Consider the following 27,556-nt stretch of genomic DNA (forward strand, 5'->3'; position numbering starts at 1 on the left):
TTCCTCTAATGTTCCAATTCAACCTCCTATATCTAAGTTAGAAACAATACCCATTAATAAGATGCAAAGTGGGTATTAAAATAGACCAAACTGTGTTTAAATTCCAAAGAATCAGCTTGCATCATAACAAGATGGGAATAATTTTATTTATAAAAAACAAGTACATTTCAGGGACTAGCAGTCTCCTACTCATTTTATTGGCTACTTGTTCTTTTACAGTATTCTAAATATATGTGTGTGTATATCTGTATATGTAAAGGGTTTTTTAATTTGTATAGAAGAATAAATCAAAATTTAAGAAAATTCTATACATTATTTTAATTTGTTCTAAGAAGTGAGAATCACTGCCAGTGATTATCAACTGGGGATGTTCTTATTTCCCACTGGACATCTGACTACATCTGAGACATTTTTGGTTGTCACAACTAGGAGAGGGGGGTGCTATCGGCACCTAGTGGGAGAGAGGCCAAGGATGCTGCAAAATATCTTTCAACGCACAAGACAGCCCCCACCCCTACAACAACAAAATATAACCCAGCCCAAAATATCAATAGTGCATGCTGCGGCTGAAAAACTCCACTGTAATATAATCTTAGCAATGGATAAAACCCAATCAAGTTTAGTTTGTGAATCACCAAGTTCAATATCCTATTAAAACTTGAAAAATTAAATGCTAAGTATTTTAGAAAAAAGGCTCTAGAGAGTACTTGGGCATTAAAAAGAAAACAAAAAGGAAGGAAGGAAATAAAATGTAACATGTAACTAAGAACAGGCCATAAACAGCTTTCAAAAGCCTATTAATTGGAGTTTAGGATAATTATATAATAGAGCTGTACCACTCTGGGGCAAATAAAAAATGAGCTCCCAGAGACATAAATAAATTATCTTAATATTCTCTTATCAATAATAAAAAAAAATAGCAGTCATTACTACACAACAGGGTCAAAAATCCTAGATTAGAATCTCAAATCTACTACTCTCCACACTAAGTTTTATAAATTACAAATCTATCTTATCATCTGAAAAAAAGATAGTATCCACCCTCTCCAACAATGGTTGTAAGCATTAAAAAGACATAAAAATAAAATCCCCAATAAATTCTGAAGCATTAACTATTATATCGATATTCTAGATTTGGAGGCATACAGAACTCACATTTTTAAAAAAATCTGTGTAGCAATCACAACTATATGAGGCAGTTTAATATCATACCTAAGACACAGGTTTTGCAGTCAGAACATCTAGGTTTGAATCACAAGCATCCGCCACGTAGATCTGTACAACCTGACAGAACTACATTAGCAATCTCAGGCTCCTCTTATGTAACAGTTATCACCACCCACATCTCATAGGTTTATTATAAGGAACTATTAGAAATATATAAAACAGGCCGGGCGCGGTGGCTCAAGCCTGTAATCCCAGCACTTTGGGAGGCCGAGACGGGCGGATCACGAGGTCAGGAGATCGAGACCATCCTGGCTAATACGGTGAAACCCTGTCTCTACTTAAAAATACAAAAAACTAGCCGGGCGACGAGGCGGGCGCCTGTAGTCCCAGCTACTTGGGAGGCTGAGACAGGAGAATGGCGTAAACCCGGGAGGCGGAGCTTGCAGTGAGCTGAGATCCGGCCACTGCACTCCAGCCTGGGTGGCAGAGCAAGACTCCGTCTCAAAAAAAAAAAAAAAAAAAAAGAAATATATAAAACATAGGACATAAACATCCATTAAGTTATAGATCTTACTGTTATAAATAGCCTGTTTGAATCTAACACAATATAAATACAACAAACTGGTCAGCCGAAGATAATTATTTCAAAGCAAAATAAGTTACCAATTAAATGGTTTCAAAAGTTGAATGGAATTAGGATGAAATGAAATCAAAGAAAATTTCGGCAAAAGTTCAGGCAGACAGGGTGAGATGCTTAAGGTCACAAAAACTAACCATTCCCCAAACTATTATTTCTATACAGAAGTCACTGGAACACTCATTATAAACAAAATAAGCTGGGTCTTGGATAGCTAAGTATTAAGAAATCAAAATCATACAAAAGCCTAATATTAAAGTAATACTTGAGGCCAGATAGTGGCTCTATATCTATAATCCCAACACTTTGGAAGGAGGAGGGAGGATTGCTTGAGGCCAGAAGTCTGAGGTTGCAGTGAGGTATGATCCTGCCACTGCACTCCAGCCTGGGCAACAGAGTGAGACCCTGTCTTTAAAAAGACTTACTTATTTCAATTCCTACTCATCAAGGCAGAATATCTTTGTCAAGGTATGGGGATATTTTTACACAGGGTCAGTTATTATACAAACAAGGGCAAAAAACAAGAAGAATGCTAAGTTGCTGCTTCCAAAGTATAAAATCTAGGTGATTTCAGATTTGGCTCCCAGGAGTATATTTGGTCTTTTATTATCTTTTTTTCTCTCTATGCTGTAGCACTTCCTCTGTCCGCCCAGCTGGGGAATGGAATGGGTGAGACTTGGAAAAGGTCTAACTAGATTTTGTTAAATTTTCCCAAGTTGGGATTGCACCAGCAATGGCTCCCAAGATCTTAATTCTGCCCACCAAATAATGTCTCTCTTATATTAAGTTACTCTCAAGTTCCCAAAAGGCCACTAGCAGACTACTGCCAAACGCAATACTCAATTCAACCAACATTCCAAGTAACAGCTACCACTTATACTGTACCTATCATGTGTTCTCAACAACTCTATGAGGTTGTGACTAATAATTTCTCCATTTAATGATAAGGACACTGAGGCATAGAGAAGTTGCCCAATATTATCCAACTAGTAAGAGAGAAAGAGATCTAAAGGTAGGCAGAACAGCTCCAGAGTCTACTATTATCTAATTGGTTATATGGCAAACATCCATTAATCTAGAACTCTCACAAAGGAGTAATAATTACTAATTTCAACTTTGAACAGTTTATTATTATTATTTAACTAACTCATTCATTAAAATCCAACCTATAAGTTAGCTCTTCGAAAGTTTTTTTCTAAGTCTCTCAGGCAGAATTCGTCACATCACTAGATTTCAAAGTTAATAACATCAGAAAGTGAGTTAGCAAAAGGACTTGAATAATTCAAAACTCATTTGCTGTATGAACCCTATTTCAAATCTGTCCATGTTTTTCACTAACACTCTAGATTTCATTTTTGAACACCCTATAACTATCTCCCAACCAGCACCCACATATAAAAAGCTTATTTAAAAAAAAAAAAAAAAGCAAATAAAAACACTAGGTTCTATTTTGTAACCCAGTTCATTTTTGCCCTTGAACAAAAATTCAAGTCAAATGAAGTATGTCTGGATGAGTTCTCCTGGTTATCTTGTGTAATTTATTAAGTTAGAGAAAAGATATGTGGGTTTGTATGTGTGTACGTATATATATATGTGTCTATACATATAATGTTTATACAAACTTAAATTCAACACGTATAATTAAAACTGCATTATGACTTCATTTTAAAAATGCATTTCCAAGGAAAAAAATGAAAAGAAACTGCCATTTCTGGCCAGTAGAAGAATGTAAGTTTAAAAATTGGGACATCTGGTTTCCATGCCTTGAGGTTAAGAAGGTATCAACTAGCTCAGTAAAATTAAATTAATTGCTAAATTTGAGTCCAATTTCTCACATAAGGAGAATTATTACCTACTGACAACATTAACTTACTTTCCATTCCTACCTACTATCCCTCCAACAAAAGGAGTGTAGGGGAGGAGAGAGTCCCTTCACACACAAAAATTTTAAGACTGTAAACTTTCTTCAATACAGGCCTAGAATGGAATGTGAATGACTGTACACGGCAGAACTGTATTAATCCTGTTTGGGACTGTTCACTGTTAAATAACTTCTTTAAATGCAAAAAAGTTTCATTCTGAAAATATACTCTTTCTCCTTAAATTAAAAAGCAGCTAGTAAGTAATTCAAGGTTGGCAATAATATCTACTATTTAGTTACCCATTTCCCAAATGTTTAGTTTTCTTATTGGATCCTTCACAGATTCAGTGTGAAGGCAGTCAAACCTGCTTCTCATTTCTAAATATCAGCACAGTATCTGAATCACGTATCTTAAGAATAAATTCTCCCTTCCAATGGTAAGATTTGAGGCATTCCTTTATCTTAGCAATCCTTAAAATAGAGATGACAAACTAAGGCTACCAAATGACCCAGTTTGCCCAAATTAAAGGATTTCCTGGAACATAAGATGGTAAGCACTAAACCAATGGGTACAAAGCAAACTGGGTCGGCTGATCAAACTATCACAAACTCAAATCCCTTCGAGAGCCAAGCCATGGTAACTAACATCCGTGAGTGAACAAGTGAATGGGTAACTGCAAAGCACATGTCCCAGTCTAATGAGCAGTGTTTCTTTCCATCTTTGGCTTAGAGAAGTTACTGAACCCATCTCATCCCAAACCTATGATGACTTAATATTTTATTCATTTGTTTGATATTAATTATGAAGTATCACACGCCTTCACTAGCTTGATATATCGGGTATCTGAGAAATCCAAGCAGTTCCATACAGATTACACTAGAAAAAACTCTCCATGAGCATCCCTAAACTGCAGTTCTACAGACAGCAGAAATTAAGTATAATGAACCACAGTCAAACACTGCTCTACCAACCCCTACTGGTTTCCGCTCTCTAAAGTATTATACCACCACTGCCAAGAAGCAGGGAAATAAATCACTGGGTTCTCAAGCTGGCCACGTTCCAAAGTTATTGTCCAATTCTCAATTGCAAGGTAATGATGGAACAATGGGCCTTGTGACACAAGCTTTTTCCTCTGGCCAGTTAGATACTTACACTCTCTATTCCTCTGGCCAATTCAAACAGAAGTGCCAAAGATTCACCAGCAGCTATTCTCATGTTTACATCATCACAAGAGAGGAGGCTTGGAAGCTTATGGAAATGCCTAAAAAACAGTTAGTCATTACTATGTGAATACAACCAATTATGTCCACTAAATGTTGCTTTTATAAAACATGAAACTAAAAATACATACATCTCAAGCTTTTTCTTCACTTCATTGATTGGGCATATGGTCAGCAGTAGTGTCCATGCAAGAAGCGAGCTGATATGAAGCACTGTATTAGGGGTGCTGCAAATAACAGTAGTGTCTTTCTCTTTGAGATAGGACTTAGTGAAGATATTTTCAAAACATTCCAGAGTTGAGTATAGTTCCTAACACATAATAATATGAAGTAAGATAACCACCTTAAATTAGAAATAACCACAGATAACTAGAATCAAAGGTTTTTACTTACAGTAATGTCATCTGTGGCAATAAAACAGCAAACACCAAAGCAAGTTGCACACTAAAAAAAAATATATATATATAGACATTAATGATTTTATTTCTTATTAATTCTACATCTTCCTGCTTTTATAATTCAACGTGAAAATGTTCTCAGCAACATGATATATTAGGTCCCAAGCATTGTATATAAAAGAGGTGAGGAGAGAAAGAATACTGAACTAAGATCAAAGGAAGTGCATTTCAGTTCAAGCTCTGCTACCAAATTCACAGCATGACTTTAACAAAGTGATTCTGTTCTTCTTCGGTCTTCTATTGATCCATAAAATCAAAAGCATGCAAAAGAATTACATAATTTCTAAAACAATTGCAGCTCCATAATCTATGATTTAAATTACTGAATTAATTTTATGAGTCTATGTCAGTAAAGCATTCTGAAAGGGTGAACTATCCCCTCGTTTCCTTTCTGTATGCTTTACAGGTGCTTACTGGATCATTTCAAACTTCAACTGTAATTCAAAGATAGAAAGCTCAGACATATGAGATAAAGAAGCCTGCCCTCTCTATTAAAAAGCCTTTAAAACACATTACAATTCCACTGGTTTTTTAGCTGTTATAACTATATTCTTTTGTCCTTATGAAGACTCTACTATGAAAACTTCTAAAAGAAATCAGCTTCCAAGAAATAAGCACACAGGAGCAGAAATTTCATAAAACGTAAATAGCTGTCTTCAAACTTCCCACCCAATTAATTAATTAATCCCATTAATTCAAATTTCACTTATTCTGGATTACGCTGAAAAAAGGCTGGGAATCATATAATTGCCTTTTGTTTGCGGAGGGGAAGGGCTAAACAAAAGTGAGCACACTATATGATTAGAAAGGTAAAGCTTATCGAATAAAACACTTAGAACACAACACTTACACAAGCCATCTACCTGCAACATAAACAGAAGCCTTCAATTCTCAGAAAATTTGTTTTAACAAATTAATCTGTATAAAAACAGAATTGGTAATCTGAGATTTTATTATTCTCCATTTCCCCTTTCTCCACATTTTGTTACTAAAATTCCCTCATATTGTTCCAAGTATTATTAAAGCTTTAAGTCTTTAAAGTCACCATTGGCATCAGGCCCAGGTTTCAGTCAGTTCTGTTCCGGTACTATGAGGATATCTGTGATATTAATCTGCTTGGTGTCACTATTTTATTTTCATTATATTATCCTGGTAAAAACTGAACACTGTTAAAATTTAAAAGTAGCCGAAGCATTAAAGGAAATTTTCAATCCATAATCCCTTCTGCTAAGTAAGCAGCAGAAGCAAGGCTACATGGTTCCTTTTGATGACTCTAAGAAAAACAGCCAATTAAAAACTAGAACTGGCTGGGTGTGGTGGCTCACACCTATAATCTCAACACTTTTGAGAGACTAAGGCAGGGGGATCACTCAAGCCCAGGAGCTCAAGGCCAGCCTGGGCAATACAGCAAGACCCATCTCTACAAAAAATTTAAAGTGAGCCAGACATGGTGGCACATGCCTATAGTCCCAGCTGCTCAGGAGGCTGAGGCAGGAGGATAACCTGAGCCCAGCAGGTGGAGGCTGCAGTGAGCCATGATTGTGCTACTGCACTCCAACCTGGGTAGGAGAGTGAGACCCTGTCAAAAAAAAAAAACAAAAAAAAAACCCTAGGATTGCCTCAATTTAATAAGGATTTCACCTGCTAAAAAGGGAGACTAACGTTTTTTAAAAATTCACAGCAACTCGGAAGTGTGAAAAAGAAAATGCCTTTAAATGAACAAAAAACTCGCATACAATCAAAATTAAGTGACTGCTCCAAAAATCTACCCAGCAGAGTGTCTTCTGTCATTCTAGTACGAAATTATACCCATAGTTCCACATGATTTAAAAGTTGCATATATTCACCCAAAAAGAAGAAAAGAAAAAGTTAAGTAGCAAAAGCTAATTAAATATTTCAGGATTACTAACTACTGGAGGGCACGGAGATTACTATGAAGTTGCCAAACTCCAATTTCTTTGCCTCCAGGGCAAACAGCTAGACTATTCCCAGCTTCCACATGGCTGGTAAGCCAAGGAACTAGATGCAAAAGTGACATGCTCTGTCTGAGTCTGTCACCTAGCTAACGTGGCTGCCATATGGAGAGAACCTAGAGGTGGGTGGAGCTGCAATGGAGGCCTGGGGTTCCAGCCAATTTGCATTGGGTGGTGATGATAAGAAGAAGAAATACATTTTTACCAAGCTACTTAGACAAAGATTAATGTCACTTAAGTAATACCAATAAGGAAGCTGATTTGGATAATCAATATTAAAAGTATTAAAATGTTTCAAGCTTAAACTGATTCACTTGTTTAAAAAAACAGTTTAGGATTACGTTATTTTTCCAAATCCACTAAGACCACATCAGACGTTTCTGCGACAAAGTAAAACATGTCCATATGATCATTTGTATCACTTACTGCCACACTAAAAACAAAATATAAAACCCCCAAAACCCAAAATCTAAAGTCAAGTGTTACAAGAGGTAAACATCCAACAATCAGAGAATGAAAGCTTTCTCAAACCACAAAATTGGAAGACTATTTCGCAAGTCAGAATTTCAAAGTTTCCTATGTCTACCCAAATCCATAAATATAAAATTAGCAGCAGTGTCTGGCTTCGTCTCCTAGGCTACAGTTCGGTGGCATGATCATAGCTCACTGCTGCCTCAAACTCCTGGACTTACAAGATCCTCTCTCTTGCCTCAGCCTCCTGAGTAGCTGGTATGGTACTATAGGCGCACCATGTCTGGTTATCATGAATAGACAGATGTACAAATGTAAATATCTTATACTTACAGTTTGCCTAGCGTGGATACTAGCCGACCCATCACAAATGATTTTCTTTAGGATTGGTCCAAGAGTTTTCAAAATCTCTTCACTTTCAATGCCAGGGCCCAGCTGAATACAAAGAACAGATGCTAATGCTGCAGCTGCGCGTTGCTCATCACTCTTACCTATAAAAGCAGCCAAGATGCAATCACGATAGTCTTTTCAGTAGACTCACTTACTAAGACAGTAATTTCCCAAATTTGATCAATGACAAAATAGCATTTACCATTTTTGAAACCCCATGCTCCAGGCTTTGATGCAAGTTACAAACTTAGGCTAAAGAGCTCAAACTATAGAGACAGACAGACCTCAGTCAAATCCTAGATTCCACTTAGTAGCCAAACGATCATCGATTAATTACTCTTATTCTCTAGGGTTCCTCATCTGTAAAATGGAGATTAATATCTATCTTAAGGGAGTATTTTAACAGTTCAACTAAATGTGTTTCAAGCCAATTTCTGTCTTCAAACTCCTTAATGTACTCATATAAACAGTGCTCAAATTGCCCTTGAATTAATCTCCTAAGTATTTCAGGTGTACACAGTCCATCAGGTAAACCTTCAGGGTTTCCCCACCAACATTTTTTTAAAATAAATACGGGATTAAAAATAACTCTTTAAGACCATAAAAAATACATTTATTAACTTTTTTTTTCTTTTTTTGAGACACAGGGTCTCACTCTGTCACTCAAACTGGAATGCAGTGGTGCAAAAAATACACTTATATAAAGGTAAATATAAATTAACTCTTGAGAACTGTATATACCACAGGTGAGGTGTGGGGCAAATACTAACCTTAAACTATTACCTGATAAATTAAAAATGTAAAAAATATGCAAGCTAAAATGGAATTTTTAAAGGTCATCTAGTCCAACAACCATTATAGCATACAGTTTGAATGTAAAACACCTTTAATAGAGCCATTGTGTTATCTTTAAAAAGTTGGGTCTGCTATCAACTATACCAATAACAAGATATATAAGCTTAGATCCATCTCAGTTTTCCTAGGCCTTTCTTTATTCTATTCAATGGAAGAGGTGAATTTGATCAAAGGTTTCACTTACAACAAAATTTTTTACTCTCAGGTAAAATGAGAAAAATAAGAATATAAAGCTTAGTTCATTCAATTTTTTAAAAGTGCATTTCTACATTTTTGGTGCTAGAATATTTTGCTAATAAAATAATGATAGTGGAAGATAATTATTTTCATAATGTTCTTACTTGGCTAAGTTGGCAGACACCAAATCTTGTTTTGTTTTATTTGTTATAATAGAAACCAAGTATTGTTTTGTTGCCCAAGTGGTCTCCAACTCCTGGCTTCCAGCGACCCTCCCACCTCCGTCTCCCAAAGTGCCAGAATTGCAGAGGTGAACCATCATGCCTGGTCACAAGTCTTTTTAAATTTGGTGGTCCTAAATCTGATAAGTCTGGTAACACTGGACTTTAAGGTCTGACAACATTATCTTTAAGATCTCTCTTTGGTCTTAAAAGTTCTATCACTGTAACAACTTGAATTCCAGAATTTCTATTACAAAGTTCTAGAATTCAAGTATTCCAAGGGATATCCTGAAAATGATGTAATTTACAGGTATAATCAATGTTTTATATAAGTGCGAGGGAAAATGAGCTAGATGTCTGACACACTTTCAAGTTTTTCTGGTAACAAGAGAAAGACCATCACCTCTACTGATACAAAAAAGGATGATGACAATCTACCCCAATCCTTCTTAGTTTCAAGCTTTTTTTTTTTTTTTTTTTACGTAAAACAAAAAGTTCTAACAAGTCTCATTTTGAACTATAACAAGATGGTGTACTCCTTAACTATTAGAAAATTTTAAGAGTGGACCAGTGTTACAGTGCTATTACTGAATGTTACCAAAAAGAAGATAACATACTTCTTATTAGTTCTATGTCTGTGACTCAAAAATAAGGGACATTACCTTTTTTCAGGCAGCGTTCAATGCTATCAGTTAAAGTCATTCTTCTTTCCAGAATAAATTCATACAGCATTTTTGAAGCCAGTGCATTTTTAATACCTTCAAGAGCTGCTTGCCTTGTCTTTGCACTATTTAACACCCAATGTAAGAGAAAGAAGATCCAGTTGGAGTATATAATAAATAACTTTTTAAAATCTTATTTCCTTCTAAACTTTATGTATAGATTTTTTAAATCTAATTCTCATCAAGTTCTAACCATTTGTCAATAATATAATTTAATTTCCATCTATGACTCACCTTATTACACAAAACACTTAAGGCCGCTTTATATCATGGCATTTTTTTTAGTTTGATTGCCACAACTTTAAATGCCTACATAATATTTTATCGTTTCAATGTATGAGTATAGTTTCAATGTATTATTTTCCTATATTACATATTTTAAGTAAATTTACACTTTTTAAAAAACTATAAACGTCTAGAATTGCATCTTCAGGGCTTTTTAATTCTATTAAGGTCAGTTCTGAAGCTATAGTGAAGAAAAACAATCTAGCTTTGACATTTTTTCATATCATAACAACATTAGTGGACAAGCAGCTTAAAGCAAGTTTTCATTATCATTTCTAGTTGAAGATTAACTTTTAATTCAACAAATTCATTTATATTATAATCAAATAGAGTTATGTATGTGCTGTTATGCTAGAACAATTACTAATCTGACTCAATCTAAACTCTAATGGCATGTTACCACACACATTAAAGTCCAATGGAACAAGAAACATGATCCAAAGTAAACAAATTAACCTTCTGGAAAAATAGATTGCTATTATCTGAGAGCTGCACAAATTATATATATGTAAGGTAGCTGATTAGAATCACACAGAATAATCCTTTCTCTTAGCTTTTGACTAAGATCAAGCGTAGAATCACACAAAATGAGTTTCCAGTATTGCCTACCTCTTATCCAGGGTCAGGTCAATTAATCCTTTCAACTTGTACTCTAGGTCTTCTTGAGTTCCTTCCTCATCAAGGACTTCTGGTCCTAAGAAATAATATAAACTAGCCATCATAATGTCAAAGAAAAAAAGGGAACAATAGTATACCTTAGCTACAAGAATTCCTCCACCTGAAACATTTTATCTAAAGTCACAAATTTAAATTTAAAACTCATACCATCTTCAGCAAAACTGGAAGGATCACTATAACCACTGCAATGGCTCATTGTTTCAATTGATGCATCTTCATCACTAAAAGGTTGAACATTTCGATGCTGGCCACCTATTAGGTAAAAGAGGAAAGAGATAAGTTATTTTATTGGCATATATCTAAATATTTAACTTTGGAATTTTTAAGTTTACTTAAGAGAAATCCAGTAATAAAACCACAGACTCATATAAAAAGAGATAATTTTATCACAAGTGAACATACTTAAATATTCTTAAACTAAGTCAGTTCACCTAATACGTATTTCAAAGCACCAATGATATATCAACTATACGCATCAGTCCTCTAACAAGAGGCATTCTTTTTTTTTTTTTTTCGGTCCCTGTCGCCCAGGCTGGAGTGCAGTGGTGCGATCTTGGTTCACTGCAACCTCCACCTCCCGGGTTCAGGCAATTCTCCTGCCCCAGCCTCCTAAGAAGCTGGGATTACAGGCAAATTTTTTGTATATTTTTAGTAGAGACAGGGTTTCACCATGTTGGTCAGGCTGGTCTCGAACTCCTGACCTCATGAACCACCCACGTGATCCACCCACCTCGGCCTCCAAAATGCTGAGATTACAGGTGTGAGTCACTGCACCCCCAGCTGAGGCACTCATTTTTTTATGACACCAAAACTGATAGGAAGGTGGGCGGTGGCTCCTGCCTGCAATCCTAGCACTTTGGGAGGCCTAGGAAGGTGGATCACCTGAGGTCAGGAATTTGAGACCTGCCTGGCCAACATGGTGAAACAGTCTCTACTAAGAATACAAAAATTAGCCCAGCATGGTGGTGCACGCCTATAGTCCCAGCAACTCGCGAGGCTGAGGCAGAAGAATCGCTTGAGCCCAGGAGGCAGACGCTGCAGTGAGCCGAGATGGTGCCACTGCACTCCAGCCTGGGCAACAGGCCAAGACCTTGTCTCAAAAAAAACTGATATGAAGATGAAAAAATTATTTCCAGACCATGATTTCAAATCATGAAGACAATGAAAACAGATCCAGAAATAGAGTGTTGTATCATAGATAATCATAAGAGTAAGACAAATACATTTTCCAATGAGAATGGCTGGGCTTAGCAAACATGAACTGGTGAATAGGTTTTTAGGTTACACATGTCTTATGTTAAGGGGAATTAAGGAGTTAAGACAGGGTAGTTTTAAAGACAACTTAAAGTGAAAGAAGAAAAAAAGGCTTAAAATAGAAGTTTTGGTATTTGATATAGTATAAAAGCCTATCAGATAAACTACCTTTAAGGGAAAGGTTCTATACAATGTGCAAGAGTTTAAAAGTACCAATGCTGGCTGGGCGAGGTGGCTCACACATATAATCCCAGCACTTTGGAAGGCTTAGGCTGGCAGATCACCTGAGGTCAGGAGTTCGAGACCAGCCTGGCCAACATGGCAAAACTCAGTCTCTACTAAAAATACAAAAATTAGCTGGGCCTGGTGGCAGGCGCCTGTAATCCCAGCTATTTGGGAGGCTGAGGCAGGAGAATCGCTTGAATCCAGGCGGCACAGATTGCAGTGAGCCAAGATAGCACTATTGCACTCCCTGCCTGGGCGACAAGAGTGAAACTCTGTCTCAAAAAAAAAAAAAAAAGTACCAATGCTGTTACTAAAAAAAATAAAATCTTTTTAAAAACTACCATCTTTCCTTCAACTTCATTAACTTCAGGAATAAATACACAGTCACTTAGGGATTTTGCATTAATAAAAGGCCTGCCAACTCATGCACTACAATCAGCACTGAGTTAAGTCCCAAATTCTGCCCTAAAAGTGACAGTGAGTCACCTGATTAACCTCTGAACCTAATTCCCTTTCAGTAAAATCAAAGTTCCTAGTTCCTATGTTCAAACGTCTCCACCCTAAGGGTTTTGTTTTTTTTTTTAATGCTCCAAATTTAAGCCTGTTACTGTTGGGCTGGATTTTTTTTTTAAAGGAGTTATCTTTTTTTAAAATCAAAACAGAGAATTTAGCAGATTTTTAAATTAACACAGCAAGCAAGTGGCCTTCAGATTTGCTTGCGTGGTGCCAAAGTAGTAAACCATAAAGATTAAGTAATGAAGCCAAAATCTCAAAATTTCTTAGAGTGCTTAGGACAGGAATAAACAAAGACCTATGACATCATACTCTATTTCTGCATCTATCTTCCTCGTGTTTATGACTGAAGTCATGGCAATAGATGAGTGTCATCTGATTAATTTTATTAACATTTATTCACAAGTCAATTCACAGTTTTTCTTTTTCATAGCCTATTTCTGAGAGTATTCCTCCTATGCAGCTCTTACTCTGGTCCCTTAACTCATCAGTATTAATGATTTCTAAGATTTGAGGGAAAGAAAAAAAATACACACATACAAATATCAAGAAAAAAAAACCCTGTATGAATGTCTGATATCTAGGTCAAACTCACCCACGCTGTGAGCCTAAGTACCGTGAAAGAGACGGCACTCTAGGTACATAAATTATTTCTAGAGGGCTAACAAGGTTTTGTTCTTTCTTGAAAACATTCTCTTTAAATTAAGTGCTATGACATACCTGTATAAAAGAAGTCAATTTTATTACCTTCCTAAAACTCTCCACTAACATAAAAAATAGTTTAAATGGAAAAGTCATTAAAGTAATAATGACAATTTGGTTATATAGTGGAGACCTCATTTGAATCCCATTTCTTCTAGATGTCATTTAAAAATACCAATTAGGTAAGTGGCTTGTAAGTAAGCAAAAGTTTGTGTAATTTTCCATCTCTTCTACTCAACTATTATTTATTAATTGTTTATTAAAGACGTAAAACATTCACATGGGACCAAGTTAAAGTTTCAAAAAGTAAATCTCACCCCATCCCTTTCCCCAGTTCCACTTCTGAGAGGCAACCACAGTTAACAAGTTCTAGCACATACTTCCAAAGATATTCAAAGCATGTATTGTGTTATAAATTAATCAAAGAATAATTTTCCATTTGTTTACATATGCTAAAATTCAGTGGCGAAATGGATCTTTTCTACTAAAATAGTGAAAAGGTAGCAGCAATAAAGTTGATGAAAGGTCACAAAAGAGCCTTGAGGCAAAATTTAAAAGGCAATCCCCGCACAGCCACCAGAGGCCTGCATAGGTACTGTAAGCACAAAAAGGGAAGGAGGCTTGCCCAGAAACTTTAGACGGGAATAAAGGTTTGTGCGTGATCTAGGCCATTACTAATATCATTACAACTTTCAAACTTTAGCTTTCAAACTTTTCCATTTCATCAACAAAAGGGTAAAAGAATAAAACAAATATCTTCTAGAAAGAATTAAAATGTTTGATTCAGATGAGGAAAAGCTGAAACACAGTGGTAAGAAATATCCTCAGACCAGGCACTGTCCCAGCATCGTGGGAGGCTGAGGCAGGAGGATCCCTGGGGACGAGGGACTTGTGACCAGCCTGGCCAACATAGACCTTGTCTCTACAAAAAATGTAAAAAATAGCCAGGAATGGTGTCACATGCCCATAGTCCTAGCAACAGAAGGCGGAGGTGGGAGAATTGCTTGAGACCAGGAGTTAAGACGTTGCAGTGAGCTATGATCACACCACAGTGCACTCCAGTCTAGGCGACACAGACAGACTCCCTTCCCCTTAAAAAAAAAAAAAGTATCCTCAATTCAAGTAAAGCAACCAGAGGCCACAATAAACTAATTACATATTTTACATCTTGATAAAGAATGAATTTCATCAACATGGAGAGCATTCAAAATAAAGAGGCACCTAAAAAAATGGAAAAGATTGCTGTTTTAAGAATCCCTCCCTATGGTCAAGTATTAAATGTTTAATACATGATCACGAGTTTTTGAGCTTTCTAAATGCCAGTTTCCAAAAACCTTTACCAACATAACCCGCATATTTACTTTTCTTGTGAACAAAGGCATATCGTTCTGAGTGGCAGCCGTGGCAGAGTGACAACTGTGTTCAAAAATACCTAACGGCTAATAGTTCCAGTGCGATAACGTCGGAGAATACTCCAATATTTAACTCCTGTTTAAATTTCTAAATAAAATATTACCCAGGTTATTTAATACTCGATTTGAGTTTATTGGGGTCTCTCCTAGAAGGGCCTTCCAATTCCAATTGGAATCCTTTTTCTTAGCCATATGGTAAGTAGAAAACCATAAATTCAGTTACGCACCTACCCATCCCACCCAGGAAAAACTTCAACTTCGTAGCGAGGGCACAATAACCTCAACTTTTAGCAAACTGTAACCTAAGCTCCCCAACACCCTGCCTCTCTGGGGCTCACTGCAGAGAACATATAGAATGCAGCACAAAGGAGAACGCGTTTCTTTCCCCCGTGAGCAGGAGGTCGCCTCGGGTGACCGCAGAGGTGCTAGAGGTTCGGGGCTTCTGCAGGTGCCAGTTAGGGGCAGGAGCACAGCCTAGGGGGCAGAAAGTGGTCCCCCCGCCTCCGAGGCCTCCGCCTGGCCAGGTGGACAGGCGGGACGGAAAACTTCCCCGAAGCCTCTGCGTCACCCCGGGCCCACAGCGCAAGGCCCACGCCGCGTGACGCAAGAGCCCGTCCAAACCTGCCGGACGTTTGGCATCCCAGGAGCTCCATACTGGAGCCGGGGCTCAAAGGCGGCCAGTGACGGCATGGACCCAACTCCCTGTTCTTCCCCACCCGTGGTCAGGGAGAGATCGGGAGAGATCGCCGCACAGAAAGGAACTGAGAATAGTTCCTTTCCCGCCCAGCTCCCGGTCAGCCCCTGTTCCCACACACTCTCAGGCCCATGGACCCATTCCTCCCCGCCCCCACAGCCGGTGCCCAAGAGTCCGGTTCGCACGCCACATCTAAATCGCGCGAGGAGCGGCTCCCAGGGCACGCTGGGAATTGTAGTTCAGTGGCCAAACCACACACCCTGGAAACGCAAACGTGTAGCGCAGAGAAAGAACTACAACTCCCACCGTGCCCAAGAATGGGAGACTCGCCAGCCCGGCCGGCAACCGGGATGCCGGCGGCGGGGATACCCCCTTACCTGCTGTCGCCGCCGTCGCTGCAGCTGCTCCTGAGCCGCCGCCGCCAGCACTGCCACCGCGGTGGGGAGTGTTCCGCTTCTTGTTCTTCGGCATCGTGGGACGCCCGGTGCCGCCTAGAGTCGGAGCTTAGCGAGGATCAGCCGATGGAGCTGCACTTTTTACTCGTGCGTCTGTGCGGCGGGCAGCTGAGAGGCGAGTCTTCGGCTAACAACAGAGGCGAGAAACGGCGGGGGTAAGAGTGGGCGGTGGCGGCAGCAGAAATCCCCGTGAAGACCTGTGATCGGAAACGATACATGTTTCTCTCTAGCGCGGGAGCTAAGGCGGGGCAGGCGAGGCCTCGACGCCTTAAGTAGCAAGACCGCCGCCTGACGTCACCATATGGGCGGGACTTGAGCTCTCCCCAGCCAATCCCTGCACACCTCCCCGCTAGACTCCTCCTTCGGGCGGGGCGCGGATCCTGCCTACAAATCCCATGCGGCCAGTCTTCCGTCCGCGCCCAGGGAGCCTGTCTTCGTGGCCTCACTGAATTCTGGGAAACGTAGTAAGGCTGGGGCCGAGGCCTCCTTCCAGCCCTCTGTTCCCTACGGGCTTTTCTGCCCACTTCCTTTTCTCCTGGTGACCCCACCCCTGCCTCCGCTCGGCCCCCGCCTTGGAACTGGGTGAGGTAGGCACCGGCGATGCGCAAGTGGGGCGAGTACGCCCGATGACGGGAGTCGGCTTCTAGCTGGCAGCTATGCAATCACCTTTGCTTCTCTTTCTCCGGAGGCTGGTGTTCTCCTTCACCTTTCCCCTACTTCCCTGCGGCACCTGCCAGGCACACAGCCCTACCTCTCCTGGGGAACATTTCCATGGTTTTAGTTTTAACTAGTTCCATGAACTAGTTCAGCCATCATCAGTACTGTACCTGTAATTGGACCATGGTTCAGGGTTATGTGCCCCCACCAACCCCCCAAAAAAGGGATGCTTTCGTCTACTTAGTTGTGGAGTTCGTGTATATCTCAGATTCTAGACTAGGAATATATGGCAATTCAGCGTTGTGGGTTTCTATACAAGAATGTGTCCCTTGATAATACTACCTGCCAGTTGGGAGGTCAACTGAGGATAAGAGTTTCTGAGAACTTCACAGCTGGTAAAACAAACATAAGTTATACATATCAATAATCGCAGTTTTGGTTTTTTTCTCAAGACTCTCCTAGATCTCTGACTTCCTTGTTAGGACATTTGTCAAGTATTTAGAGCCTGTTATTAGGTTCATATACTATGCTTATGACAGATCAAAGTCCCTGACTCACCTCAATGTAGGTGAGTCATCTGCCACTCCACCGCTCAGCTGAGCTGTATTCGTCTATTTTCAATTGCCTGTAGCACATTTCCACCAGAATGTTCCACTTGTACCTCAACCCCACATCTCTGAAACAAATACTGTATTTCCTTCTTCCTGTCTTCCCTTTGTTCACTGTACTATTTATTATCCTCCCGTATGTTAAATTCCAAAACTCAAATTCACAGTCTTTTTTCTCTTTGATACACCCCCCCCTCCCACACACACACACACAAAGCAATTAGTTTTAAAGTAACACTCTTAAATTCCTGTCCTATTCTGTGATCACATGTGACCTCAGTTCATGCCTGGGCATTTTAAGCGACCTCCCAGTCTTTTCTTCCATGTTTCATGCACAGTAATGCTGCCAGATTTATTTGTGTATCCTCTGTTTTACTAATCCACCTGCTTTAATAGTTGCTCAAAAACATTCCATGGTTCCCATGACTAATTTTTAAATGCCAACACTCTTAGCCTGGCCCTGACTCCCTTTCTAGCCTCATCTTTCACTGCTTCCTCATACAGTCCTTGTTCTTCAGCCAAACGGGATGCTTTTCATTTCCAATACACAGCTCTGTTCTCCTACCTCCATTTCCTCATTCATATTCTTTCCTCTTCTTGTAATGCCTTTCCTCCCATCTTCACCTTAAGAAATTTTATCCGCCTTTCAAGAGGTAGCTCATGCTGCCACCTTCCTGAAGCCTCCAGCCAGAATTGTTTCTTCCTCCTCACAACTCTTTAACACTCATCCTAATAATGCCCTAATGGCACTTACTACCTCCCCACAGGGCCTACTCAAAGATGCTAAAACGGGCAACATTTCAGGGTTGCTTTTACTTTGTTTAATCCTGAAGCAGCCAGTAAACTGCACAGAGCACAGAAACCAGATACAGAGGCAGGTTGCCGGGGAGGAAGCAGCTCGCACTGACTCCTTGTATCTAGAGGCACACTGCAACTCAGTGACAGGGCCTACACAGAATGAGATGTCTCAGAATTGTAGACTCAATAACTTTAATAACCCTAGGCTCTTCACCATCCAGAAACAACTTGTACTATACATAAGGCAACAGTTTTACCACTCTGGAGGCACATCACCTAGGCCTAAGGTCCAGGTTCGAGCCCTGGAAATGTGTGCTTTGCATTTGGGGCAGGGGCTTTTTTTCCAAATCCTTTCACATCCACTTAGTTTTTCTTGGGCAGGCCTGGCCATGGCCCACCACATCATATACATACTTGTTTTACATTTATTTGTGAACACATGTGTCATCTCATGAAATTATCAGCTTTCCAAGAACAAAAATCTTTTTTTATTTTAATTTGTTTTTTTTCTTTTTTCTTACTTTTCTTTCTTTTTTTTTTTTTTAAATTTGTAGACCCAAGAACTTGAAAAAATCTTGGTTTCATCATTTCTGTATCCCTCATGGCACAAAAAGAAGTGTTACATTTGAAATTGAAATTATAGTCAGTGTATATATAGTTAAATGAACATTTAAGAAATAATTGTTGACTAGATTTTTCTGGATCAAGGAAAGGCAGAAATGTATCACTACATACATACATTCTGGATCAAGGAAAGGGAGAAACTACTTATCACTACAAACGTGAAGTATAGCCTTCAGTATAATGAATTCTGAGAGATATTGTACTTTTGATAAAATTACCTTACTACAGTTTTACTTCTACAGTTTAGCTCTAGACCAATGCAAATATCACAAAGATTTAGCCCAACTCCTCATGGGACAGTGGTCTTCAGCTCCACATACTGTTTTGCATCATGTTTAAAGAAATTAGGAGACTCCAAACATCAAGTCACTAAATGATTACAAATACCAGAAAGGAAGGGGAAGCAAGAAAGGGAACAGGAAAAGGGGCTTTCTCCAGATTTTGCCTTTTTCTTCAGGAAAGATACGCTCACTAGAAACTTCCACCTACATGTTGACCAGAACTGTGTCACAAGATGATCCCTAGCTGCAAAGAAGTTTAAAACACAAGTCTTTTTGGTTGGGCTCATTGGCAAACAAAATTGAGGTTCTATTGTTAAGAATGAAGGGGAAACCATGGATATAAGGTAGACAAATAGCAATGTCTGCCTCATGTACCAGTAGGCAAAATTCTCTCATGCTCTAGTAAAAAAATATCACGTATTTGTTACCAATATGACAATATGTGCTACCTCAACATTTAAGTCATTGTAAAATATATTCTCTTATAAAACAACTTAGTTTAACATTTCATTGAACAGAAATCACCATCAGGGTACGTATACTCAAGTATTGCAAAAATAAATTTTACATTAATCAGAATTTAGGGGCACACTCGAGAAAAGTTCTAAGTTCTCACGGAGTCTGTGCGTTGATGACTTTGATTCAAGAACAAGTAATAGAGATAAGATTCATATTCATACCTTCCTTGAAGGCATAAACATGAAAGGTTTTCTTTGAATGACTTTAGTCATGGCCTCCTTGGGATTCTCTGCATGGCACTGAGCAGAAATAATGCCTCCCAGATCCTCCATGTAGGGCTTGTCAGAATCCATTTCTTGCCTATATCTCCCAAATCACTTCTCTCATCACCTAACAGTCCCTTTCCTAATGCCATATCAAACTCTTAGCAGGTCTCTGAGCTCACCACTCTCAAGCGTCCAGACCTCACCTAGGTTTGGCACCTGCCTCTCTCCGTATTGCATCTCCTGCCCCTCTTTTCACCCACTGCACTTCAGCCACGCTGGTCTTTCCCAACTCAAAAACACAAAGTTCATTCCCTGCTTAAGACTTTTGCAACAGCTCTTCCCACTGCCTGAATGATCAACCGGAGCTTCCCACAGTTGCCATTCAGATCTGAGCTTAAATGACACCTACCTGAAGAGGCCTTCCTACTCTCCCACTCTTCCACTCTCCATTCTAAGGTCACATCCTCACCCTACCTACCACCAGCACCTCCACCCTGCTTATATTCTCCCAAAGTACATCTCACTACTTAATATTTTTTTGGCCCAATCATTTTTGTCTCTCCTACTAGAATGTTAGAATTACAAGGAAGGAGATCCTGTCTGTTTTATTCACTGTTGTATCTTCAGTACTGGAACAGTACATGGCACTTAGATATTCAATTAGTATTTACTGAATGTTTATACCACTCCTGAGAAGAATAAGTGTAAGCAAAAGAAGGCGAAGCTGGCCGTCCTGAAATACTGTAAGGTGGATGAGAATGGCAACATAAGTCACCTTCATCTAGAGTGCTCTTCAGATAAATGTCGTGCTGGAGTGTTTATGGCCAGCCACTTTGGCAGACATTATTGTGACAAATGTCTCACTTATTGCTTCAGCAAACCAGAAGACAGTTACTTGTATATGAGTTAATAAAAGACATGAACTAACAAAACACATTTACTGAATGGATAAATGTATTAATAATTAAATGTCCCTCCTCTGCCTAGAACATCCTTCTCTACGATCTCCCCATCATCCTTTAAGTGACTGATCCTGGGCCGCTAATCCTGGGCCCCCCAACTTGTCTGATTTAAATGTCTTTCTTTTTTGTTCCTGTAGTGCCTTCTTTAGACTAGAGTTAATTATATGTATTGTAGTGTTTTATTTTACTTCTTTTTTTCAATATATATTGTAGTTCTTGATTACTTGTCTGTTTTCCCCTCAGACACAAGCTACAAGCTACATGTGGCCAAAGCCCAGTTTTGTCACTTCTGAAACACACATGTAGCACCTTTGTGCAAATTAGAAGCAGAACACCAAGCCTGATGAGTGTTTATGGGCTGGAATCCAGTCACCAGTCTCCCTCCAGCAGGGAACAACCTATACATCTGTACATAGTGGCCCAGTAGACAATAACTGTATATGTTTAATTAAATGAGGGAGTCAATTTCCTCTGTATTTTAGCAGTTTTCTTAAAAGCAAAGGAACTAATGTGGGGAAAAGGATGAGGCTAACATTTATTGGAAGTCCACACTGCCACTGTTCTAGACTGTTTTCACACCTCTCATGTAATCCTTACAGCAACCCTACACAGAAAAGATTCGTTTTACCATTTCGTGGATGAAAAAATGAGCTCAGAGAGGTTTTGCAACTTCCCCAAGGTCGTACCAATGGTAAACAGTGAGTCTGTGATGAAAACCTAGGTCTAATTGATTCCAAGTTTGCCCGTGGCTTGCTTTGGCCATATGGGAACCTGACTGCTTGTTCCCAGGAGTCATGGGTTTTCTTGTTTGCTTTTTTATAATTTCAACTTTTATCTTAGATTCAGGGTATACATGTACAGGTTTGTTACATGGTTATATTGCATGATGTTGAGGTTTGGGATATGAATGATCCCGTCACCTAGGTAGTGAGCATAGTACCCAGTAGTTTTTCAACTCTTTCCGCCTCCATCCCTTCCACCTCTGGTAGTCCCCAGTGTCACTGTTGCCATTTTAATGTCCAGAGTCATGGGTTTTATTTGCAATCCTGCGAAAAAGGCCCGTTGAAGCTAAATCTTGCCTTCTTCCCCCTTTTCTTAGAGTCTCTTCACCCCTAGTATCAGTATACTGGGGACATTCAATTGTTGACTGCCTGGTGATTGTTTGCCAGTGTAAGTTTTTTCTGATATTTATAAAGCTTTAGCAGAACTTTATTATTAAATAGTAATGTTATTCCATCAAATAATTTTTTACATGGATTATCACTTGTTATGTTTTAGATTGCATTGTTTTCTTAATATGTTTGCAATTTTTGTTTTATTGCCAAGAATGGTGATAATACAGCATGCTAAATTTGAGATCCCTGTTTGCTAAGAAATGATACAGTGGGCAAATTTAGTTAGAACTTTTCAAGGCTGTGGATATATTTTGTTTGCTTTTTTCTTTTTGTTGTGTAGAAGACACTTCTATGTGGTTTTCAGTTTTGAAATTACATACACTTTCTCTAATGAAATTTCTGACAAAAGACAGTAAATGTTTAATTGTCTTCTAAAACTGGGATGTTGCTTATCTCATAATACTGCAGTATTATCAATAATAAAATATGAGACTGTGTTAGCAGGGTACTGTGAGCCATAAGTACCATGATACACACAGCCAAACTAGGATAGTTATGACGCATTGTGTTGAAAGAACTTTTTATGGCAACAGCATAAGTAGGAATTATCTTTTTGTTGAACATAAAGATATCATTGGACTTTTCCATTTGGATATCCTGACTCTTCATACCAAACATAACTAAAATCAACTTGTTCTTTACCAAACCTCTCTACATTCTACAACCAGTTTTGTTTTATTGTCTGTTTGTTTTTGTTTTTGTTTTTTTGTTGGGGAAGGTGTTCGCTTTGGGGTTTTTTTTTTTTTTGAGACAGTTTTGCTCTTGTCGCCCAAGCTAGAGTGCCATAGTGCAATCTCAGTTCACTACAACCTCCACCTCCCAGGTTCAAGCAATTCTCCTGCCAAAGCCTCCCGAAGGATTACAGGCATTCACCACCATGCCCAGCTAATTCATGTATTTTTAGTAAAGATGGGGTTCACCATGTTGGCCAGGCTGGTCTCGAACTCCTGACCTCAAGTCATCCACCCACCTCAACTCCCAAAGTGCTGGGATTACAGGCATGAGCCACCACACCCGGCCGTTTTGGGGGGGGGGGTGCTATTTTTGAGATGGGTCTCCCTCTGTCATCCAGGCTGGAGTACAGTGGTACCATCACAGCTCACTGCAGCCTTGACCTCCTGGGCTCAAGCAATCCTCCCATCTCAGCCTCCTGAGTAGCTGGGATACAGATGCATGCCACCACACCCACCTAATTTACTTATTTATTTTTGTAGAAATGGGGTCTTGCTGTGTTGTGTTGCCTAGGCTGGTCTCGAACTCCTGTGCTCAAGCAGTCCTCCCACCTCAGCCTCCCAAAGTGCTGGGATTACAGGCATGAACCACCACACCCAGTCTACAACCAGTTCTTGTTCCCAGCTTTCTCTGTGTGGTAGTACTAATCTTACCGCCAACAACCAGAGAATCTTACGTAGTTGAAAATTTCTTAAGGGGTGACCTACTTCACACTCCTGCCTCATCTAGGAAACCGTTGACAACATGATTAAGATCCAAGGTTCTAACTCAGTATTACAGGGTTCAAATCCTGGCCATACTATTTGCAATGGATTCTTGAACAAGTAACTTCACTCTTCCATGCCTTGGTTTCAATGTGGTTAATGATAGAACCTATTTCATGTGGCTGGAATGAGGAATACATGAAACAATACATGTAAAGCACTTAGCCCAGTACTCAGCACATAGTAAACAATTAATGTTAGCCATGAATATTAGTAAGCAGATATTTATCCATTTTTTCTTAAACTCTGCCAGTGCTAGAACTCACACAACTCTTCAGGGCAGCTCATTCTAACAGTGGATATTTGTCATTTTTAGAAAAGTCTCAATTCCTTCAACAGACATTCCTCAGGTGTTCACTATGTATCAAGCATGTTCTAGAGCATGAGAACAAAGGGATGACTGAAAACAGTGTTTGTCCTCAGAAAGTCCCTAGTCTAGCAACAGAACTCAGTGCCAGGTGGCCTGTGGCTGTCCGTCCCTCTCAGCCCATTTGGAAGTGACTCTTGTTTCTCTCATGACAGATCAGCTTTCACTACCCACCCCCAGGGACATGACCAAGGAGGTTCCTCCTCTCTACCCCTAAGCAGCGAGTCCATAGGCTCCCTAGAGTGTTCAGTCATCTCTTCTGGGGCAAGTCACCTAGCCGCAGTGAACCTCCATTTCCTTATCTCGAAATGGGAGTCAATAATCCCTGCCCTATTGATGTCACTGGATTATCATAAAAATGACATCATTATGTAAAGGTCTTTGTAACCTCCCAAGTACTCTATAATGATGAGATACTACTTATATTAAACCAAAGAAAGAAATGACTCTCCTAAAGATGGCATTTTAGACATCAGTAAGCAAGGGAAGATCTTTTGGTTGGGAGCTGATAAAGTGGTTAAGAGGAGAAATTTACTAAGCCCCAGATCAGACTTATAAGGACAAGACTAGACTAGACTGAGTCAACCACGCCTCCAGCATTGCTCCTAAAAATCTTATTGGAGGCCATATATTGTGCTGGAGGATCACCAAGGTTTAGGTCCAGACAGACAGAACTAGAGTCAAAATGCCTTATCAACCACTTACTAGTTTGATGACTGTGTGCAAGTTCCTTAATCTAAGCTATATGAATGAGGAGTATATGAAACAGTACATGTTAGCCATTAATATTAGTAAGCAGATATTTATCCGTTTTTTTTCTTAAACTCTGCGAGTGCTAGGAATCACACAACTCTTCAGGGCTGCTAGTTTCAACACTGGATCGTCATAATTTTTAGAAAAGTCTCAGTTCCTTCAACAAACATTTCTCAGGTGTCCACTATATACCAAGCATGTTCTAGAGCATGAGAACAAAGGAATGCCTGAAAATAGAGTATTTGGCCTCATAAAGTTCCTAGTCTAGCACAGGAGCTCAGCATCATTTGTAAATCAGATTCTCTCTCCTTGGAATTCAGAATTAGAACTGAGAGACACTCGAAGAGTCTGGACTGTCTTCTGAGCAGAGAATAAAAAGTAGGTATCATCTGCCCACCACAGACATGAAAAAATAAGAAAGAAAGTTTGCAGAGAGGAGAGAATGAAACAGGAATATAGAGAGAAGCAGAGAAAGAAATGGATCTTCCCATCTAGTCATGAGCTTCCACTTCCAGGTAGGCAGAACTGCCAGAGACTCAACTGAATTCCTGCCTTAGGCTTCCAGGGGACACCCTGAACTTTTTTGTTTTGGTTTGGTTTGGTTTTTTTGAGATGGTGTCTTGCCTCTCACCCAGACTGGAGTATAGTGGTGCGATCACAGCTCACTGCAGTCAGGTGACCCTCCCACCACAGCCTCCAAACCCACTGGGACTACAGGTGTGCACCACCATGCCTGGCTAATTTTTGTTTTTTGAGATAGGATCTCACTCTGTTGCCCAGGCTGGAGTGCAGTGGCACGGTCTTGGCTCACTGCAACCTCTGTCCCCCAGGTTTAAACAATTCTCCTACCTCAGCCTCTCAAGTAGCTGGGATTACAGGCATGCACCACCATGTCCAGCTAATTTTTGTATTTTTCGTGGAGACAGGGTTTCACCATGTTGGCCAGGATGGTCTCAGATCTCTTGACCTCGTGATCCGCCCACCTTGGCCTCCCGAAGTGTCGGGATTACAGGCGTGAGCCACCCCACCTGGCCTAATTTTTGTATTTTTTGTAGAGTCGGGGTTTTGCCGGGTTTCCAAGGCTGGTCTAGAACTCCTGGACTCACAACACTGCCCACCTTGGCCTCCCAAAGTACTAGGATTACAGGGGTGAGCCATTGCACCCAGCCTGAACTTTTAAAATAAACTGTTTCTTATGCTTAAGTTAGGTCCAGTCAGTTTTTATTTCTTGCAAGCTGGGACAGTTCACAGTTTCTCCTTAGCACCCCTCTGTTTTCTTGATTAGTGTCTCTTGGAGTTCCAGAAAACTGTCCAGGCATTTGCAAGTGGGATTTTAAAAGCCTATCTTTTACACTCAGATGAAAGGCAGTAGGAAGTAGGAACAGATTCTCCAACACTTTGGAGGCATGTTAGCACCTTTCTAAATTATGGAAGAGTGAACTGCCAAATTTCATTCATCATTACTGATAATTATTGTGAACCAATCCAGCCAAAAGAATTCTGAACAGACACTTTAAAAACCTATGCCAAATTAAATTGACTGTACCAGGCTTATCACATTGAAATATTTATTTTAAATAGTCTTAAAATTATAATTATGTTAATTGTTTTATTAAAATCAAGAGAGAAAACTAACCATTTATCAAACTGCTGAGACTGCTAAAAGGTTATATAAATAAGACACACTTAGTAAATATTTTCATTCCATTCAAGAAAGGCTTTTGTGGCCGAGTACCATGGCTCACACCTGTAATCCCTGCATTTTGGGAGGCCGAGGCAGACAGATCACTTGAGGTCAGGAGTTCGAGACTAGCCTAGCCAACACCGTGAAACCCCATCTCTACTAAAAATACAAAATGAGCTTGGTGTGGTGGTGAACGCCTGGAGTCCCAGCTACTCTGGAGGCTGAGGAAGGAGAATTGCTTGAACCCAGGAGGCAGAGGTTGCAGTGAGCCGAGATTGCACCACTGCACTCTAGCCTAAGCAACAGAGCAAGACTCCATCTCAAAAAAAAAGAAAGAAAGAAAGTCTTTTGAAATTAATTTGTTGCAGACATCATTGATTTCCTGCTGCAGATCCATCTTACTCTCTTCGTTATTCTTAGAACCCCAATTTTGTTCAGATATCCAACCTCCTTCAAGTGGCCATGTGCTTCAGGGGAAGGCTAGACCTACCCCAGCTCCAGAGGTTGGGTCATAATTGATTCCTCTTATAAATGGTTTATTCTTGGGCACAGAACACAGCTCTAGCCAGTGAGGTGTAAGAGTTGAGGGCTTGAGGGAAATATTTCGCCTTCCCAAGAGAAATACAAATGAACAGATGGTCTTATCTTTTTCTGGGTGTTGTCATTTGTGACCATAAAGGCAAACAAAGCTAACACCAAGAATAGCAGAAGAGAAGGGTAAAAGAACATACATGAGGTTTTTGAGTCACCGAATTAACCAACAGGCACCACCTACTATCCCCTACCCCTAGACCACTTATGTGATCATAATAAATGCCTTTAATATTTAAAATAATTTAAACTTGAGATTTCTGTGGCTTGGGGCTGAAAAGCATCTTAACTGGTACTGTTATATCTAACAATCTCTTTAAAATGATGGTACCATTTGGCAATTTCTAACAGTCTTATATGCATTCAGAAATAAGTAAAAATAATCGTGCAACTATCCCCCTACTTCCCTTAAAAGTCCCATATGTTCCAAGAAAGAAAATGTCTTTGAAATCTTCACTCTTGTC

At 39.6% G+C, this 27,556-nt stretch overlaps 1 protein-coding gene across 3 annotated transcripts in view; it reads right to left on the bottom strand.

Annotated features, from left to right (window-relative positions):
* Nucleotides 1–27,556, bottom strand: part of IFRD1 (interferon related developmental regulator 1) — a 55,003-nt gene that overhangs the window by 10,532 nt on the left and 16,915 nt on the right. Inside the window, exons 2-9 of one of the 3 annotated variants that reach the window (XM_030932365.1) lie at nt 16,294–16,568; nt 11,264–11,368; nt 11,048–11,132; nt 10,094–10,218; nt 8,122–8,279; nt 5,280–5,330; nt 5,018–5,196; nt 4,819–4,927 (exon numbers count right to left, since the gene is read on the bottom strand). In XM_030932365.1, the coding sequence (XP_030788225.1) occupies nt 4,819–4,927; nt 5,018–5,196; nt 5,280–5,330; nt 8,122–8,279; nt 10,094–10,218; nt 11,048–11,132; nt 11,264–11,368; nt 16,294–16,387 (906 nt within the window). In that variant the 5' untranslated portion in view covers nt 16,388–16,568. Of the gene's footprint in view, nt 1–4,818; nt 4,928–5,017; nt 5,197–5,279; nt 5,331–8,121; nt 8,280–10,093; nt 10,219–11,047; nt 11,133–11,263; nt 11,369–16,293; nt 16,644–27,556 lie in introns of those variants that run through there. The other 2 variants (XM_010382453.2, XM_030932366.1) reach the window with 2 other exon arrangements.

Source organism: Rhinopithecus roxellana, chromosome 6 (genome assembly GCF_007565055.1).
Source record: "Rhinopithecus roxellana isolate Shanxi Qingling chromosome 6, ASM756505v1, whole genome shotgun sequence".
In the NCBI taxonomy this organism is placed as follows: Eukaryota; Metazoa; Chordata; class Mammalia; order Primates; family Cercopithecidae; genus Rhinopithecus; species Rhinopithecus roxellana.